The 18,215-nt window shown below is 36.4% G+C and overlaps 2 protein-coding genes across 4 annotated transcripts; one reads left to right on the top strand and one right to left on the bottom strand.

Annotated features, from left to right (window-relative positions):
- Positions 1-153: 153 nt before the first annotated feature.
- LOC109140694 (uncharacterized) lies at positions 154-3,470 on the bottom strand. 2 transcript variants are annotated; one of them, XM_019268211.2, is made up of 11 exons: positions 3,358-3,470; positions 2,639-2,974; positions 2,442-2,540; positions 2,244-2,294; positions 1,395-1,448; positions 1,222-1,242; positions 929-1,111; positions 786-833; positions 637-699; positions 484-513; positions 154-394 (listed from the first exon to the last, which is right to left on the bottom strand). In XM_019268211.2, exons 1-11 carry the CDS (start codon positions 3,416-3,418, stop codon positions 336-338), a joined length of 1,005 nt encoding a protein of 334 aa, XP_019123756.1. In that variant the 5' UTR covers positions 3,419-3,470; the 3' UTR covers positions 154-335. The 2 variants fall into 2 exon arrangements, with proteins under 2 accessions (XP_019123756.1, XP_019123757.1); XM_019268212.2 differs by having other exon boundaries at positions 484-510.
- Positions 3,471-4,512: 1,042 nt separating this feature from the next.
- Positions 4,513-18,213, top strand: LOC104940528 (P2X purinoceptor 5). Of its 2 annotated transcripts, XM_027279973.1 has the most exons (14): positions 4,514-4,721; positions 5,842-5,992; positions 6,599-6,670; positions 8,605-8,680; positions 8,882-8,978; positions 9,987-10,064; positions 10,183-10,324; positions 10,828-10,961; positions 11,127-11,220; positions 12,547-12,612; positions 12,691-12,773; positions 17,201-17,299; positions 17,555-17,659; positions 17,780-18,213. In XM_027279973.1, the coding sequence occupies exons 1-12, from the start codon at positions 4,585-4,587 to the stop codon at positions 17,205-17,207; spliced, it is 1,137 nt and encodes a 378-aa protein (XP_027135774.1). In that variant the 5' UTR covers positions 4,514-4,584; the 3' UTR covers positions 17,208-17,299; positions 17,555-17,659; positions 17,780-18,213. The 2 variants fall into 2 exon arrangements, with proteins under 2 accessions (XP_019123754.1, XP_027135774.1); XM_019268209.2 differs by lacking the exons at positions 17,201-17,299; positions 17,555-17,659; positions 17,780-18,213 and adding an exon at positions 13,451-14,873 and having other exon boundaries at positions 4,513-4,721.
- The last annotated feature ends 2 nt before the right edge of the window (positions 18,214-18,215 follow it).

Raw genomic sequence — 18,215 nt, 5'->3', positions numbered from 1 at the left:
ACAAAACACTCACATTTTAGTCAGACTGAGAATATAAAAGTAAATTATATAGTTAAAAAGTATTGGTTGGATTTTCCACTTATTCTCCACGTGTATTAAACACATCTCAGATATACTGTATAGGTTTGTTTCATTCACAGACACACAGATAACTTTTTTGACTTGATGATCTTTATTTGATGAACCAAACAGTACTCATTGTCTAATAGATGCACACACAATAAAATGATGATACAATAAGACGTGTATCAAGTTTAAAAGATTTATGTAAAATAAAATACAATGAAATAAAATATCAGTGACTGAAAGGATGTTGAAAATGTGCCCTTGCTGCTCTACAGGTGGTTGAGATGGTCTGTGCTCCTGTTGTAAATCGGGTTTTTGTATTCACACTCTGAGGAGGAGACAACGGAGAAGTGGGAGAGCAGTTCAACACAGTATCATTTCATCTTGAACAAGCCCACAGATGAAGTCAGCACTCACTTGCTTTGGCTTTCTTCTTCTCCAAACCTGCTGCAAAACAAAACACTTCAGTGAACAATAAGGATTTTTTAAATTTTCATTATTAGTCTATTTGTTCTCATGTGCAGATACTTAACTGTGACAGATGATACAAGACAGATCAAATCTGAATACCTTTGCGATGATTCTCCGCCTGAGCTGACATGGCTTGTTGCCTGGCGATTTCACCTTGGTTAGCTGTGTGAGACAATGAATCTCCTGTCAAGTCAAATTCCTGACAGCAGTGAAATGATCTATTATAATAGGAAAAATGCAAATTTTACCATAGAAATGCCGACTGAGACTTGCTGGCCGTAATCTGTTTAAAAGTTCTGGAGAAATGAGAGAAGAATGAGTGACTCCGGTTTTTCATGATAAGAAGATAAAAGTAATACAAACTGCAGTTACTCTATTGAATATTAAGCACCTGTATGAAATCTCTGTTTTTTTCTCTGACTTTCCATCCTCTCCAAGTGAAACTGCCCCAAGTTTGGATAAATCGATGTTGTGCTTTCAGTTGACTGAGCCCTGTCCTGACCAGGGCAGGCTCCCGGTATGCTGGGATGATTTCCATGGCCTTGCTGGTTGACTGGACCTTGGTCATCATTTTCTGATATTTAAACAAAGACCACTTAAGAAGGTATTAAGAAAAAACATTCATGATGTCAGGTGAGATACAATGCCTTTAGTTTTAGAAGAAGAAGAGTTGCATGAACGCACCATAGACAAGATTGTCTGCTCCTGTAATAAAAGGAAACACATAGTGTACAGTGACACAGGTTTCTTAAAACAAACATGTCATATTATGACAAAACAAAACATAAAATGTACTTGTGTGTATATATAGTATACAGTTCAGTGAGTGTGTGTGGTATTGTGATAGATTAGCCTACCTCTTTGCTGGTCATCTGGCACTACACCTATTTCTGCAGGTGGAGCACTGACACCTGCAGTGGGACATTATACGAACCAACTTAAAGGAATTGTTCAACATTTTTTGAAAAAATGCTTGTTTGCTCTCTTGAAAAGAAATGGGTGAGAAGATACCACTTCTACATTTGTCTGATAAATATAAGTCTACAGCCAACAGCGGGTTATCTCGACTGGCACGAAGAGTGTAAATGGCTACCCTGGTCCTGTGCAAAGTTTAAAAAAAGAGTCAAATCTCAGACTCTGAATTAAAGCTGGGAGTCTGTCATGAAGAAGTTTTTTCCAACTAGGTGGACTACTACGTTACAGAATATGACATGAATGTGGTGAAAGCTAATCTAATCTAACTTAAGATCATTCTCATCTAAGGTATTTCTCCAGATTAATATTGTTGTTTATTTGCTACTACGATATTTATTGTTCCCTTTTCTTAGTGCTCTGTTATGTGCGTTTTCATTGTGCATGATCTTTTTTAAAAATACTTTTTATCAAATACAGCTCTTTATAACAAATTAAAGTTCAAGTTTACGATGCTTTAAAAACTGGACAAAGGCCAAACAGATGAAACTATTAGGCTATGTGAGTTAATAATAGGTGTGAATCATTCTTAGTCACATGAATGATAAAACATATAGACATACTATAATTAGAAGGGGAGGGTTTGACATTAGCAGTGAGCACGCCTTTATCCAAAAAAGTATAACTAGTTGTGCAAATGAAACCTGTTACCAGTATATTCACATACAACATTCAAACAGTAGATTGAACTAATGTATATGGTAAATTGTGAAATTATTACATAGCCTCAGTACCTCCACCAGTGAGATGGACTGTATAATCCTGTCTTCTCTTACAGCACCACACTGAAATAAAAACAAAAAGTGTTTTTAAATAACCAACCAGTTCATCTGTTTATCCTTTTGCTGACAAAGCTAACAAACCACAAACTTTTCTTCTGTCCAAAATATGTACTGATAGTGATAGTGATAGTGCCAGACTGGGCTACTCACATATGCATTTCATGCAGCCGTATCCACCCACAATCAGCAGAATGAAAGCAGCTGCACCAACGCAAATGAAAATCAGCAGCAGCATCTTTTCATTTGTACCTGCACGACATGTTGTGGTTTTACAAAAAACGCATCTCACAGGAAATGGCTCATTCACTTGTCCTTTCACTTCTATGACTGCTGCTTAAACTACATACCTGTCTCAGCAACCAAATCCACTTCAACACACCGATGTCTATGCTTACAGCAATACCCCCCTAAGTCAGAGATTTCAAGCTCATCGATGCTAATGGAGTAGTTCCCCTCTGAGCCCTGGTTTGGGTAGACTTTTATCCGGCCATCTCTGGGATTGGCAAAGTTAATTTGCCCTTTAGATGTGAGGTTGACCAGTTCCAGGTACTCCATTTGAGCGGTGTGGGTCCACGACACCCAGTTGGTTAGGTTATTTGTTGAAAAGATGCATGGCAGGAGCACAGACGAGCCAATTTTAGCGCTCAGTGTCTGAGTCTCACAAACGTCGTCTAAGTATTCATCTTAACAGGAAGTGAGAAATACAACAACAAGTTTCAGCATTTTTAATATTAGAACATTAAAATCTTTTCTTCCTTGATAATGTAGATTGCCTAAACCTTACAAATGAATCGTCAGGGTTGAGAATAAATGTACTTATCTGAACAACTCCATTGGCTAATTAAACAAAATATTCTAACATACAAAAATAACCGTTAAATATATGATTACGAATACAGATTAATTGAGACTGACACCTGCCATACAACACTATAGTGGACATTTTAAAAATTTGAATAATGTACAAATAGCTCAATCAATTAATTTAGCTAAAGAGGCATTTGAATTTGAATTGAGGCATTAAATGTTTCTGTCATATTAATATTTTAATTTGTTAAGAACTTACCAGTTGATGACACGCACATAAAGTACAGGGCCAAAAGGAAAGTCAGCCTCATTGTCAGCATGTCTCATACAGTGTGACCAGCAATGTGGTAAAGCAGCAAGTTAACCCCTCTAAGCATCATGGGACAAAACCACAAGCCCATCACAGAACATTAGGGTATTTACGGAAATGCTCTGTTGTCAGATTCACAACAGCCAAATGTTTGTGTTTGTTATATTGTTTTTTGTTTGTTTTTTTTGTTCAAACTGTATAACGATCATGTCAAACATTACATTTAAATTCAAATAAACAAGTATTTGTCTTTTAAAGAATGAACATATGAACAAAACCACAATCAGTCACTGTTTCCACTGGACCACTTCCTCTTGAAACTTGTTGATGCTTCCGGAGAATGGTGTTATGTGTCGATCAAAAGAAGGTGTTCTTTTAACCTAGATTTTATGTTTACAATGTGAAAAATAATAACAAGAAAATAATAATAACAAAAACGGACAAATGACAAAAACGGACAAAACCCATAAAATTAAACCAAAATATCATAATTCAAATGTCAAAAACTATGAATGAAAATTTCAGTCATGTTTTGCAGAATTTTTATTTTATTTTACAGTTTCAATAAAGTGCTGTATAGAAATAATGCTATGTAATGTAACATCCCTCCAATTTCTAGTCTACCAGCTCTACCACCTGATCGTACCATACCAACATCGACATAAAAACCTACACATGTGATTACAGAACATTATTGTCAGTTTACATACTAGTACTACAGTTAGTGGTAATACAACTCTCACATTAGGAATAAAGGTTTATAATAAGACTTATTAAGACGTAATATTTAATTTTTCTTCATAATTTTTAATCTACTCCTCTGTAGTGTAGTTTCAACTGGAGGACAACAGGAGTACGACCAAAATGCAAACCATGGAGGTGTTACTGGTTCAAAACAATTTTATATTCGTTTTCCTATATTAGCTTCCTCAAATAAACCACCATGCTGTGTTCAAGAGATTACCGGATGGCACTATCTGTCTGAAGCAGGGCTGCATTATTTTGAAAGGTCTAACCGGATATCATGCTTGCTGATGCTGACTTGATGCTGATGATGACCGGTGTGTGTGTGTGTGTGTGTGTGTGTGTGTGTGTGTGTGTGTGTGTGTGTGTGTGTGTGTGGCTGGCTGTTCACACCGTTAAACTGACATCAAACTGTTGGCAGGCAGCTGCAGGATGGCCGGGAGCTTCTGCAACAAATACTTTGTCTCCTTATTCGACTACAAAACAGAAAAATACATCGTGGCCAGAAATAAGAAAGTTGGTGTTTTGTACAGACTTATTCAGTTATCCATCATCGGTTACATTATAGGGTAAGTGAACGACTTTTTTTCCTGCTGTTATAACCACATTGCATGTTATAAAATGGTAGAAATGTTGGCATAATATTGGTATAATCATTAGCAAATAATCATATACAGAAAAGTTTCAGTGAAGTTTACCCCAATCGAAATGTTGATTAAATAAAGAAAGAAAGTTAGATGCAGCATCTTAGTCTTCATCATGTCACACGCTTCAAAAGGCTGAAGCTTGAAATATCATTTAAAAAAAGGAACTGTTTTGAAGGCTTGCATTTATGCTTTGACGGGCTGCAGTCTCTGCAAACGTTATTTTTGTTAGAAAGTTTTCTCCTTCACACCTGAAAGACTGACAGTTTGTCTCACAGCATTTCAAGTCGCAAAAGATAAGCAAAAGCGAAAGCAACATGAAAAAGATCAAAAGCAACTGAGTGCCAATGGAACAAAACCAAAAAAGTGTGAAATTTGCAGCTTCTTGCAACAAAGGAATATGTGTTTCGGTGTGCAGAGCGCTACGTCCGAGGTGGATACGCAGATATAAAGGCGATCTGACACAGACCACAACCGCAACATGATGTGGTTTGTTATGTATGATTACAGTGTAAATGATACAGTAAATATCAGGAGTGGAAATGTACACCATTTTAAAATAACAAGCTAAATATGGTAGTCAACCATGTTGGGCGCATTCATCCACATCGTTTTACGCATTGATGGCTGCAAAGTGCAAAACAATCCTAAAAAACAAAAAAAACAAAAAACATCAACTCTTCATGAATCAAAATCAGTCTAGACTGAGACTAACACACTGCCACCATCTGTAACGAGATGTGCATAACCATTTCCCGAGACAGCTATAGGTGTTGCTGAATGAGGTCTGCGCGTTTTTACGCACGGTGGGTCTTGGATACCATAGTTGGTTGTTGCGTGTGATTTTGTTAAATTGAGGCGTCCATGTGGTTACTAGCCTAATATCCAAAAGTATCATAGCAATACCATAATATTGTCTGTTGTCAGTGATGACACACTGTTCAGTCCAAATGTTAACTATTCTTAAGTTTAGTGTTTTAGTTAAATATCACAGGGGAATCTGTATATTCTGACAGACCTGTTAAGCTTTTGCTTTCACTCACAGGTGGGTTTTCATAAGTAAGAAAGGTTACCAGGAAACAGACGAGGCCATCCAGAGTTCTGTCATCACTAAACTGAAAGGAGTCTCAGTGACTAACACCACTGAGTCTGGCCTGCGGGTGTGGAGTCCAGAGGACTACGTTATCCCGTCACAGGTGAAATCAATGACACCACAGCAGCAGTGTATACATACACTCCTATTAGTCCTATCATTGCACGATCATGTCTTTCAGTGCTTTCATCTTTAGCAAACAATTAAGACAGAGTAAAAGTAAAAGTGAAAAAGGTAAAACACTGTTTTTGCGCAGGTCAGGATTTAACTGAACTGCAGTGGTAACATGCATCAGTGCAGGATGACATGTGCCTGATGTGTCAGAAATTAATACTCATACAGAAAGTCACTCAGTTTTGCATTTTGGAAAAAAAATGAGAATTAGATGGGAAAATTGACACCACTGTGAAATTTATACAGCAAACCTGAAGCTACAGCCGGTTGGCTCAGCCTAGCATAGTTTGCTTGTCAACAGTTGGACAGGCAAAAACCTGAATAGGGAAGCAGTTAAAACACAGGTGGGTTTAAATCAAAAAGTAGGGTAGAGGGAGGAATAGTTGGGACACTACGTGGCAACTAAGACAATGCAACAAGTACAGTATATATACCAAAAGGAACAGGTCTGGAGGCAAGAGTGTAGTCAGGTGATCCGGTGTCATCATGATGTAATGTCAAATGTAAAGATTGACAGTGTTTTCTCTACATATAGGGTGAAGCTGTTCTGTTTGTTGTAACTAATTTCTTAGAGACGCCAAACCAGAAGCTGGGATACTGTGCCGAGGTAAGAATATTTTTTAGTCTGTTTCCATTAGGGGAAAACTGCCACATTTTATTTTTGATAACATATCAGCGGTAGAAAAGATCAGGTAACATGGTAAAGAATTTAACATTTAACATTTAGCAAAGTAACAGCACAGTAGTCACATTACCTTTTCCTGATCCTATCCTATAAAATCTAAATCCATCCCAACAATTCATGAAACTTCCCTAACACTAATACATCACAGATTAAACCCCTAAAAGATATCAGCCAATATTAGTCTTTACACAGAGGTTCATGGTCACTGCAGCCTGTGTGAGGAATCTGAGATCTTTTATTTTCGCTTAATTCTTTTACTGTAAAGATAGCCAGTTGCTTATGGACACCTGATTGAGGTTGAAATTCAATAAAACTCAGTTGAACTGACTGGTGGCACTGGAGTTGTGCTTGCTAGTTGCTTTTACTTTGGACTGTTTATTTTAAGGTTACTTTATTTACTCTCCACTGTTTGACATCTGATCATCTGGAAACTATTCCACCAGGCCATATTTCAAAGATACAGTAGGTGATTTATGACTGTGGTAAGGGAAGATGAAAAACTTCTCTCCATCTTATCTGATATTTGATTAGTTCAGTGAACTATCAAGACAAGCAAGTCTCTCGATAAATGATTACATAAGCCGACACAGTAGTTATGCCAGGGTGTAGAAGACTTTATGTATAAAATCTCAATCACATCTACTCACGTAGTGTTTCTATTTCACAAAACACGCTCAGTGTATTGTGTGCAATGAGCAGATAAACAGACAATAAGATGGACCATGGCCGATGTTTGTATATAATGGCATGGTGATTCACCGGACTGCATTTTCTTCACAGCGCTTAGTCATAACAAAAGACTTTTCCCTTTTAACAAACACCTCATTGATCTTTCTATGACTGTGTGCGCATGTGTCTCATACTGTGCATCATTTCTCTTGACTATATCTTTAGCTACAAATTTCCAGAGGGTTCCTGGTATGTAAACTTAGCCTCTCTTGGTGTCCTGCCTCACTGCAACAGCCAAGAAGAATAGCAATAGCACTGCACGGCCATAAAACACTACTCTTGTATACATTTCAGCTCTCACTAATTGCAGTTCCCCTGCATCTGAAAAGCTACCACACACTGGGCGCCTCTAACTGTCATGTATCATGTTCCAACCAGGCACTGTCACATGTCACCAAAACTAAGTTTTAGTGAATTTCTCAGCTCTTATGAAGACATGTGTCCAGAAACAACCCCTAACTACCCATCTCACGTTTACTTGTGTAAATACAGTGTAAACTGACCTTGTGCTCTAACTATATTAATCTATGTTATAGCCATATAATCTGTTAGGATTTTAACCCTCTTCATAATATTTCACATCCTATTTATTTCTAAACTTACAGCCACAGTATATATAAATATATATTATGTATGGAAGCCCATATCTGCCATGAAAAATAAAGTAAAATTCTATATATAGCATAATATGTATGCTTTGAAATAAAAAGAAGTCAGATTGGAAGTGAGATTTATGAGATACTATGCATAAATTATTAAATAACAAGTCATAAGTACATAAGTATAAGCTAGTGAGTCGAAATAATGGCAATATTATTAGGAGTTAGTAAATCAGTTATGAAACTAAAATAAGAAGTCAAATATGAAATAAAGTAAGCATGAAATACTAAGTCAATATACAGAGCTAGTAACTGGAACCACAACAACAACAACAGCCTTCCAGCTAATTTAGGGTCTTGTGCATTTGCATCATGGTAAGGATGTAAAAGGTATAGGATAATAGCTTCAGTCAAAATTTTAAATATGTATCTGCTCTCACTTCATCTGCCCCTTCAGTCATAGTTAAATGTTTCTTGAATCTCTTTTTTTTTTTTTTTGGTGTGTTTTTTTTTTCCATTTGTTGCCAGAGCTCCCATATCCTGGATGCCCACTGCCAAGATGACAAGGACTGTGAAGAAGGAAAGATGGTAGTGGCTGGACACGGTAACAAAGAAACATCACTCATTTTAGATTGCAATTAGGTTGGTCAACTGTCTGTTGATGTGCTAAATATCTCTAAAATGAAACAATTATAGGATTCTCGTTTGAAGTGATTATGAATAATCCATATGTTGACAACAAAAATTCAAATGTAGAATCTTTTCACTGTGATAACCTGGACCGTCTTATTCTGCTGTTTGTCAGGAGTTAAGAGTGGCAAATGCATAAAAAAAGATGGAGACACCAACGGTTCCTGTGAAATCTACGCCTGGTGTCCCATTGAAAAAAAACAAAAAACAGAGTAAGGAGCAACACAGTTACATGAAAAACTCTTTAAACATGGGGGAAAAAAATATTGATTGTTCTTTCTCTCTTTTAATGGTTTCGATAACCCTCAAACAGACACAATTAAGTGCAATGCATTAAATATAGGTGTGAGATTGTACTTCTCCTGCTCCCCAATGCAAACAGAAATAATAAATGATGCAACATTCAGAGGGTGTGAAGCAACAAAACAAAAATAAGACATGAAACAAGATACAAAAGTAGAAAAGTAGAGGACTACATTGTTTATGGTAAATGGTCTAAACAGCAAACTAAGCTGTTCATTTGACTAGGTTTTCTAATAGTTTATTTTCTACTCAGGTTTTTGTGGATTCTTTATGAGGCATTCAACTTTTTCAGCCACATTTCCAGAGGCCCTAAAATTAGGAACTAGTAAGTCAGAAGAATGAGTCAGTTAAGTGTCTTACTTAGTTACTTATGTACTTGAGCCTGCTATATTTCAGATGTTTACATCTTACACTGTGACCACCTCACCAAGTCTTAACTTTTGCTTGCTGAATCATGCATCATGCCATATGCACAACATCTGTACAATAGTATAGATAAAAACTGAAGCAGGGCAGTCGCAGCAGTAAAAGCAGTTTGTGGGTCTCTGAAGTCCAAAAAGTCCCAAAGTCAATCAGCATTTTCACTAGCCACTTTTTTATTGTTGGGAAATGATGTTTTCATGTTTCAGTTCCCATGACCTTTTCACTGCCATATGTCCTATAATCAGTGCAGTGCGTGATTTTCTTGGCTGGATCATATACCAGTCACTCTTGACCTGACCTCCACGTTTACTTACTGGTCTTCCATCTTAGTTTCATCATCATATTTTTTCTTGAGTGTCTTGAGATTTTGTTACACCACCACGTTGCTTTTTCTTCCAGATGGCAAAAAGGCTAGTAAGAGTGACTGTGTGACTGTGTATTCAGACAACAAGACAAACTTAATTACAAGCCTCGTTGTTTTTTCTCTCTCAAAGGTCTCATCTGACAAACGCTGAAAACTTCACTATCTACATCAAGAATTTCATCAACTTTTCAAAATTCAAATTTTCAAAGTAAGTCCCATTCGTCTATGTTCGACACTCAGCACAACCTCTCTATGTACTCTTTTGAACTGGAAATAGTTGTGTACAGTGAGCAGTGCATACTATATATACATTACATGCTCTTTAGGTCCAACGTCCTTGAAACAGATAATAAATCCTATTTGAAGACATGCCGATATGATGAGGAGCTTCACCCCTACTGCCCCATCTTTCGCCTTGGAGACATCACCAAGCGAGCTGGATTCAACATCCGGGACATGTACACAAACGTTAGTATCATGCCTTGCAACTCTAGTATTTGAGAACAACAAACAACGGTTAAAGCTCCTCACATCTACATCACAACTGTTAAAAAGTACCAAGAGCATGTTATTATGTTTGTTTTGTGAGGCACAAGAAGAATGAGGTGTATATTTTTTTATTTATTTACTTCCAATTAACATCATGCGACATACAATCCGTCTGGTGCAGATGACCTTATTTTTTTTTTTTTTACAAACATGCTTCACAGAACAAGATTCTAATGGAAAAAGTAGAAACTGCAATAGACATTAGTGAACAGAAATTTGCAAGACTCTTTGCAAGAAATTCCAGTAATGAAACAATAAAATATTAAAAGAAATAAAAGCCAATAAGGTCAGTTTCTTCATCCATGTCATTGTAAAATTCACTGTTTTTAGTATCATTTCAGTTCATTCTGTACTACTACTTACTATGATTAACTAACCTAATTTAGGAGCCACATGATCAAATCTGTACTCTTTTTTTCCAGGGTGGCTCCATTGGCATTATAATAGACTGGAATTGTGACCTTGACAAAGACTACTCTAACTGTAATCCACAGTACCGCTTTACTCGCCTGGACAAGGTGTCCAACAAGAGCAGCACAGTTGGATTTAATTTCAGGTGAGACTCACTACAGACACTGTCTTAGTTTATGATGCACAATATGTTGACCCGTATACAACAAAAACATAATTTGACAGCAGAAAATTGTCAGAAAGTCATACCCGTCAAAAAGACGTTTGCATTCGCATACTTCCATACTTTGCCTTTTTTTTCCCCCAACAGACACGCTTGGTATTTCAAAAATGCCGCTGGTGAGAGCTATCGATCTCTATATAAAGTCTACGGTGTCCGATTTAACATCATGGTGCATGGAAAGGTATAAAACATATTTTTTTTTACAAAGCATGAAATACTGTCCAATCTGAGGAAGTGACTTGAGGAAGTCATACATAAAATACATAGGATATTAGCACATAATATCAATTCAATTCTGAGATGTTAATTTGACATGCAGCACCAACTGAAAAAAACTGGAAAAACAACACTACATTAAACTCCACAACAAGTCAAATTTGATGTTTGATGTTTTTTATCAGGTGCTATATATCACCTATACAACAGTATCTGGCCTGACAATGACAAAAAAACATTTTTTTTTTAAAGGTATTATTTATGCTATTTCAGAATTTGTTATTTTCTGATAAATGATTAAATTTGTAAAGTTGTTGATGACTCATCCTGCACTTAGCGGTGTATACTAATTTTACATCCATTGAATCAAGTGATTCCTGCTGCTACATGCATCTATGGATAGACCTCACTGATTACTTTACAAAAGCATAACTTTATAACTTTATTCAGTGATTTTGGTGAAACTGGACCATGTCTTATACTGATTAAATTGCAGATTTCCTCAGCTTCAAAGCTAAAACTTCTTGATGGACAGATAGCTTTAGCCTAACTATTTGCTGTTGTGGAGAAATTGCTGAAGTCAAAGGTCAATGGTGAGGTCAGGAAGGAAGAAAGTGTTTAGGAGCCTCTGATGTCTTATGCTGTAATATTTATTGACACGTGACCAAGGAGAATTAGAGACACTCTCAAAGTTCATCAGAAGTGCCTGAGTCGGTCTCGCATTCTGCCCAACTCATCCTGGTGGATAAACTTTAAACCCCAAGATAACACCACAAATACTAAAAGCCCCAAATTAGTCAAAGAGAATGTTTTTACTCATGAAGGTGTTATTGTCAACGTATTCTAGTCTGGAGACACAGATGTCTGTTTACGCAGATTGGAACGTCAACGGCAAGTTATCTATTATGTCTAAGAAGGCAACAATAGGTCTCTTTGACCCTGGCCACCACAGTGTTGAGATAGACTGGCACCTACTGTTCTCAACCAAAGCCAAACAACTAACACTGCCGAGGACCTCAAGGCCCACACGTGACCTCGAGTAAGGATAGAAAATTCCATAACAGTCGCTAAAACTGCTAATGAACTGTTTCTAACTGAATCTGCTGATAGCATAAAACAGTACCGGGCTCCACAGCGACACTGAACCGGGTTTGAGCATAGTACTAAGGTGATTTACAAACTTTCCTGATGCAAAGCTTGCTAACTAAAGAAGAGACTACTATAGTCCCTGCCAGACAGCGGTTGTGTTCAGTCCTGGCACATGTTTTATATTTTTGTCTGTTATTCATAGGCGGGAATGTTCAGCATCATCCCAACAGCCATTAACATTGCCTCAGGACTGGCTTTGATGGGTGCTGTAAGTACCATTCATACTTAAAAAATGTACTTTTATTTTGCTAGCTGTCACATCACTGAGTATGATTTCATTTAACAGGGAGCTTTCTTCTGTGACCTGGTCCTTCTCTACCTAATCAAGAAGGGCAATTCGTATCGAGAGAGGAAGTTTGAAGGATCCAGGTATGAAAATCAACACACAAGTTCAGCAAAGATGCAGTGCTTTCTTTGTCTTTGTCTACGCCGTTAAGTGTCACAGTATTTCATTGGATTATTTTCAATGGAAAGTGCACAGTTTTGTAACTACATAGTGCTGTATGTGTCTTTGATGTTTTAATTTTGATGCATACACGTGATGATTTTTGGATTATGATATGGTTAGTCTGTGATTTGAACGATGAGGTCTATCCAAGCCTGATTCTCAGGTTATCATGGTGGACATTGGAGATGAGACGGAGACCAAGACACACCTGAATTCTGTTATAGCACTGTGATGACAAATCAGCACAAAAATATTTGAATTGTTTCACTGATGTTAGCGTTAGTTGTTGCTGTGAACACATAGGTGCACATACTCAAGTTATCACTATTATATAGGAACGTGATGAACACTGTTTTCTTTTGGTGTTGCACTTTTGAAGCTGGTTACACTAATAGCATAACATATATTTTCTACACCTATACACTATTATTACTACACTAAAAAAATGTGTTGTTGTATGTTACAATGTAATCTAAATTATAATAAACTGTATAATATGCAGTTTGACAAATGTATCATTTTATCAGATTATTCTAAGTCATTACACATGGTTTATCTACAAAACACACCTAATTTTCTTACATATTTGCCACCACAGTCAGAATCTGTCCGACACAAATAGACAGACACCAACAACTGAAGACAAAACTGAAGACCAAGGCATGACATTGATGTTTTAGTCTCTTCACTGCATGAGAAGAGTTACATAACGGTAAATATGAAATGATAAAACTGACATTTGGAAGTACAGTATAACTTTGGCTATACTGTTGTGGAGACAAGGCGTCGTTTTAAGTAAGTTTGTCAGTTTGAAGATGCTGCCATATTTTGCCTTTGTAACACCTCTTTTATAACTTGAAAACAGTAATTAAAAACAAATGTGAACAAATATTCCATTCAACAGGTTTAACCATAAAATTAGTCTTAACAACATTGCAACATGCAGACCTCTTTTGACCATCAGTGCTCAAGTTGTGTTTGTTTTGTAGATTTACCTACCCAACAACTATTTCATTTTCTTTTCTTTTGTATTACATTTTATATATTTCATGTTGAAAATATTGTTGAAAATAGAGATAGAGACATTTTTTGTTATGTAATTGAGATTATATGAATTTGACCACACCGTTTTTTTTGTTTTTTTTACTTTACTACTATTAAATTACTTGATTTAGTCCCTGGTCAGATTTGTAGAAGAGTCTACATTTTATATCTCGTATTTAAAGAAAGAAAAAGAGTTAAAATTGACTTTCTTTGTGGAAATTCAAATTTTCTTTGTGGTCATTATTTGGAAAGCTTATAATTTTGATTACTGATTAGATAAAAAGGGCATTTGTGTGTGTGTGTGTGTGTGTGTGTGTGTGTGTGTGTGTGTGTGTGTGTGTGTGCGTGTGTGTGTGTCACATTTGGGGCCTTTAAGTTGAAACAAGAGTGTTGAATCTTATACACTGACTATTGCAAGGTTTATTTTGACAACATTGTTTGGTGTTATAATGTATATATTTAATTTTTAAAAATGAGTGTTTGGACCAACTGTCTACACAGAGGCCTCACACAGTGGCTCAGTGTTTATGTCCTGTATCACTGATGTGGTTCTTCACCTTCCTCTGAGAGGAAGACACATTCGTGCTACAGAATCTCTCAATAAACTATCAGAGGCCACAGTGCTTGTATTTTTTCTTTTTTTTAGTCACATTAGGAGCATGACATAAAAGGATGTGGTCATTTTCTAAATCAGTAGATTACACATTGACAGATCAACTACATTGTAAAACCAGAACACAAGGACAAAGAACGACCCCAGAGAAAAGTTAGCATCATTAGCATTTTACTTAATAATAATTGTTTACTACGTTAATTTTAATGACCAAGAATTCCTGTGAATGAAATATACCTCATACATGAATCCTGCATTCAGTGTCAATTTTACTTCAGCATACAGTATTTGTGTCTACATGGTCATTCATCATTGATGTGATTTTGTTGTAACCTCAGTAAATGTTCAAATAAAGATTTTAATGCTGTGATGTACTGCATGTGTCGTGACTATTGTTTCCTGTAATAGTAAAATACAAGAAGAGTTGTAGCACATAGCTAAGCCCTCCTCATACTTGACCTAAAATAGTGTTCGCTCATACACAAGGAAAGGTCAGGGTGGCTCCACATGAGCAGTGGCAGAATATTTGTGTGACAGTTTGTTTATTGGCTTTTCTTCAGCATGACTTTAATAGTTCTTGTTTATAAATTGAAGTGGTCTTGAGCAGCTCCTCACACTGTGCCAGTATCAAACCTAATGTAATGTAAAGTAATGTAAACACCTTGAGAAATGCTAATTTAGACAGCTTTATTTACAAAATATGGCAGAAATTGAATATAATATTAAATAGGAATAGGCCTTTTGCTAATGACCTAATGAGGCTAATGTGCCTTTTATATCCACAGACACTGTAGGTCTGCCATGTTGAAATGTCATCTTTGTACAGCAGCCCAGAACGGAAAAACTAAACACTGACTCTAAGGCCTTTCATGTTTTTCATACATTTCACTGCACGACAGTTTTTCTGTCACGTTTGGATGGAGAGGGTGACCCGAGGGGGTTGCAATCTATGGCACTGATTCTCACACAATAATCCTTTCATTTTAAACCTTAGCAGTTGCTTGGTGAGTGGAGGTGCAGCTACCCTTACAGCAACTTTGACAACAATAAAAACAAATGCAGCTTAAAGGGCACTAAAAACACATAGTCTGAAACTCTGCAGCATGTTTGGTGATGTAAAACATTTGTGGTTTGTTGTGAACGGATGAAAACATATAAAAAGAAACTAAATTTCTAATGTAGACATTAAACACTGAATTGATCACACGTACACTGTCTTGCACTTCTCCATTGTTGCCTACAGATGTCACTAAAAGACAACGTCATGCTGCAGAAACATTTCACAGTCTGCACAGTTTAACAGCATACTGTTTCATAATAAAACTGTACTTACAATCAACAGAATGGATCTTGGTATTAAGAATTTAGATAATAAGAGTACGAAGTAATTAGCCATGCCTGCATTATTGCCTGGATGGACTTTTATATATGATATCTTTCTTGAGGAAATATAATGATAAAGTGAATCACCCTGTAATTCTCCTATTAAACTTGCAGCATCAGGGCATATGGTCATAGAGTTATTAAGTTAACATTTTTACGTTTTAAATATTTTTTTATATAATGCTTCATACCAACCGCAACACACAACATCCAAGTCAAGCAACACCTACAGCAGAACACAATATATATACACAATAAATCTAATTTCAGTGAGTTATGATAAAGCTTTGTTAATTTTTTCACTGGGATAGTCCTGATAAACCTGCAGATATATATAGATATATAGATTTTTATCATTTATAAAAATGCATATCATACATTTTGATTTATAATTACACTTTTTTATGGTTAAAGGTCATCTGATGCATGGAGTTATGCTGTCTGTATAGGCTAAGTAATATGTAAACTCTAGATCTGACTGAAGGGATAGTGAAAGTGAAAGAATTTGTATTGTTTAGAAAATACTTAACTTCAAAAACATGCCATGATAAATAGGTGAGAATCATAGTACATAATTCTGTGCACTTGGTATGGTGTATATTATCAAACTTGGTTCTTTCTTCCGATTTCCTTCCCAACTTCAGATGTTAGCTCGAAAACAGAATTGAATTTAAATGGATTCACGCAGAGTTTGTACAGCTCCACTCCTGAACTTTGCTCTATTGTCCTTTCAAACGTATTACTTGTGTTTGTACCACATAGATATTGAAACTAAAATTATACCTGCTTTGTCATTGAGTTTATGTGCGCTTGCTTGACTGTCCCTACTTTAAGTACAGACTCACAAAGGCTCTTTTTATTAAAGAATGTAGTATACTGAAAGGACACTGTTTAGAGTTACCTTTCAGGCTAGAACTAGCACACTAAATGAAGCTTTTATACAAGGTCCTCATAAAGAATAACACCAAACTAACCAGGATAAAATTAGACAGTGAATGTTTCTGCTGTGCCAAAGAATGGAAAAAAAATTACTCTATATCATATATAAGAGTCTATAATGTAGTCTGATATAATATACTGCCCAGGGCTCAGATTTAAAGTTAATCTTGCATCATAAACATCATCATTTAGAACTCACAGGAAAGCGTTAAAAGGAGATTTAGCTGAAACACAACACCTTGTTCCTAGGCAGATTAAATAACTCTTTGTTTGCACAGGTTTTTTCTCTGAGACAATAGAGTTACTGGAATATAATACACAAGGAAGTACACATCTCAATTCAACTTTGGTATGTGGGTTGTGTTCCAGTATATAGGTACCAGTGCGGGAGGTCCGTCCACATACCAACTGTCATCATGAAAGTGCTGCTTCTCACGACCGTGCTGCTGCTGCTGTGTAGCACTCAAGGTAAAAGGATTTTTTGTTTATATTCCATTTTTTTCCATTCATTTTAATGAAGCAAAGGTCAAAATGAAGAGGAAAGCACTTTTATAAGAATCTTTAACTATATTTGGAATCATTTCATTTGATCACTGATACTTCACACCTGTGGACCAACATGTTTCCTCGACGAGAACAGGGAAATGCTGCCTGTCATTGATTTCTGGATAATATTATAGAACGTGAACATTTTAATTCTGATGGATTTTCTTTTCTCATCAGTGCTCGCACTCAGATGCTTCACCTGTGACAATACAAATGACCCTGACTGTAAGACGGAGACAGAATGCCCGGAATCTGCTCAGTACTGCAAGACTGTTGAGAGAGGTATGTGGCATTAACTTTGTTTTCTCTTATGTCACATGTTTTAATATGTGTTTAAATATTTTATATCATGTTACAGCGAGGAATGGTTCAGTCATTACATATTTTGGATTTGTTTTTCAGCTGGTGATATTCAGTCACGAACTTGTGAGGAGTTCTGTGCTGAGAGTGAATTCGTCACCTGCTGCGACGAAGACCTTTGCTAGACCCGAGGCATGGCTCACTTCACTTCATCTAGAATGCGATTTAAAAAATAATTACTTAAATCTGATGAAGGATGACAAGATTTTAATGTGACTACGCTGTCTTTGATTTGTCTTGCTTTTATTTAGAGTTTCTATGAAATCTACACTGGTAGTCACAGCTGTGATTTATTTTTATTTTTATAATGAACTAGTGCTGGAAGCAGGGCAACCTCAAACATGCACATAATCCTTTCCTGATGTCACTTAGTGGGTCACTGCAACAACCTATTGCTATGTGGATCACTGTTTCTCTACTGCTATGTAAAATTCAATCAATACAAAAAGAATAAATCTTTTGATTGTTCCAATCGATC

This window comes from Larimichthys crocea, chromosome VII, assembly GCF_000972845.2.
Source record: "Larimichthys crocea isolate SSNF chromosome VII, L_crocea_2.0, whole genome shotgun sequence".
Classification (NCBI taxonomy): domain Eukaryota; kingdom Metazoa; phylum Chordata; class Actinopteri; family Sciaenidae; genus Larimichthys; species Larimichthys crocea.
The sequence above is the reverse complement of the archived record's forward strand: the minus strand, read 5'-3'. Positions and strand labels throughout refer to the sequence as shown.

What these genes read in the sequence shown, in the direction of transcription:
- LOC109140694 (XM_019268211.2), bottom strand. Translation starts at nt 3,418, where the DNA reads ATGCTGACAATGAGGCTGACTTTCCTTTTGGCCCTGTACTTTATGTGC. An exon ending in GGATTTGGTTGCTGAGACAG is followed by an intron (nt 2,541 to 2,638) that starts GTATGTAGTTTA and finishes CATGTCGTGCAG; the next exon opens with GTACAAATGAAAAGATGCTG. An exon ending in GGCGGAGAATCATCGCAAAG is followed by an intron (nt 514 to 636) that starts GTATTCAGATTT and finishes TTTGTTTTGCAG; the next exon opens with CAGGTTTGGAGAAGAAGAAA.
- LOC104940528 (XM_019268209.2), top strand. Translation starts at nt 4,585, where the DNA reads ATGGCCGGGAGCTTCTGCAACAAATACTTTGTCTCCTTATTCGACTAC. An exon ending in AGCTGGGATACTGTGCCGAG is followed by an intron (nt 6,671 to 8,604) that starts GTAAGAATATTT and finishes ATTTGTTGCCAG; the next exon opens with AGCTCCCATATCCTGGATGC. An exon ending in TCAAAATTCAAATTTTCAAA is followed by an intron (nt 10,065 to 10,182) that starts GTAAGTCCCATT and finishes CATGCTCTTTAG; the next exon opens with GTCCAACGTCCTTGAAACAG.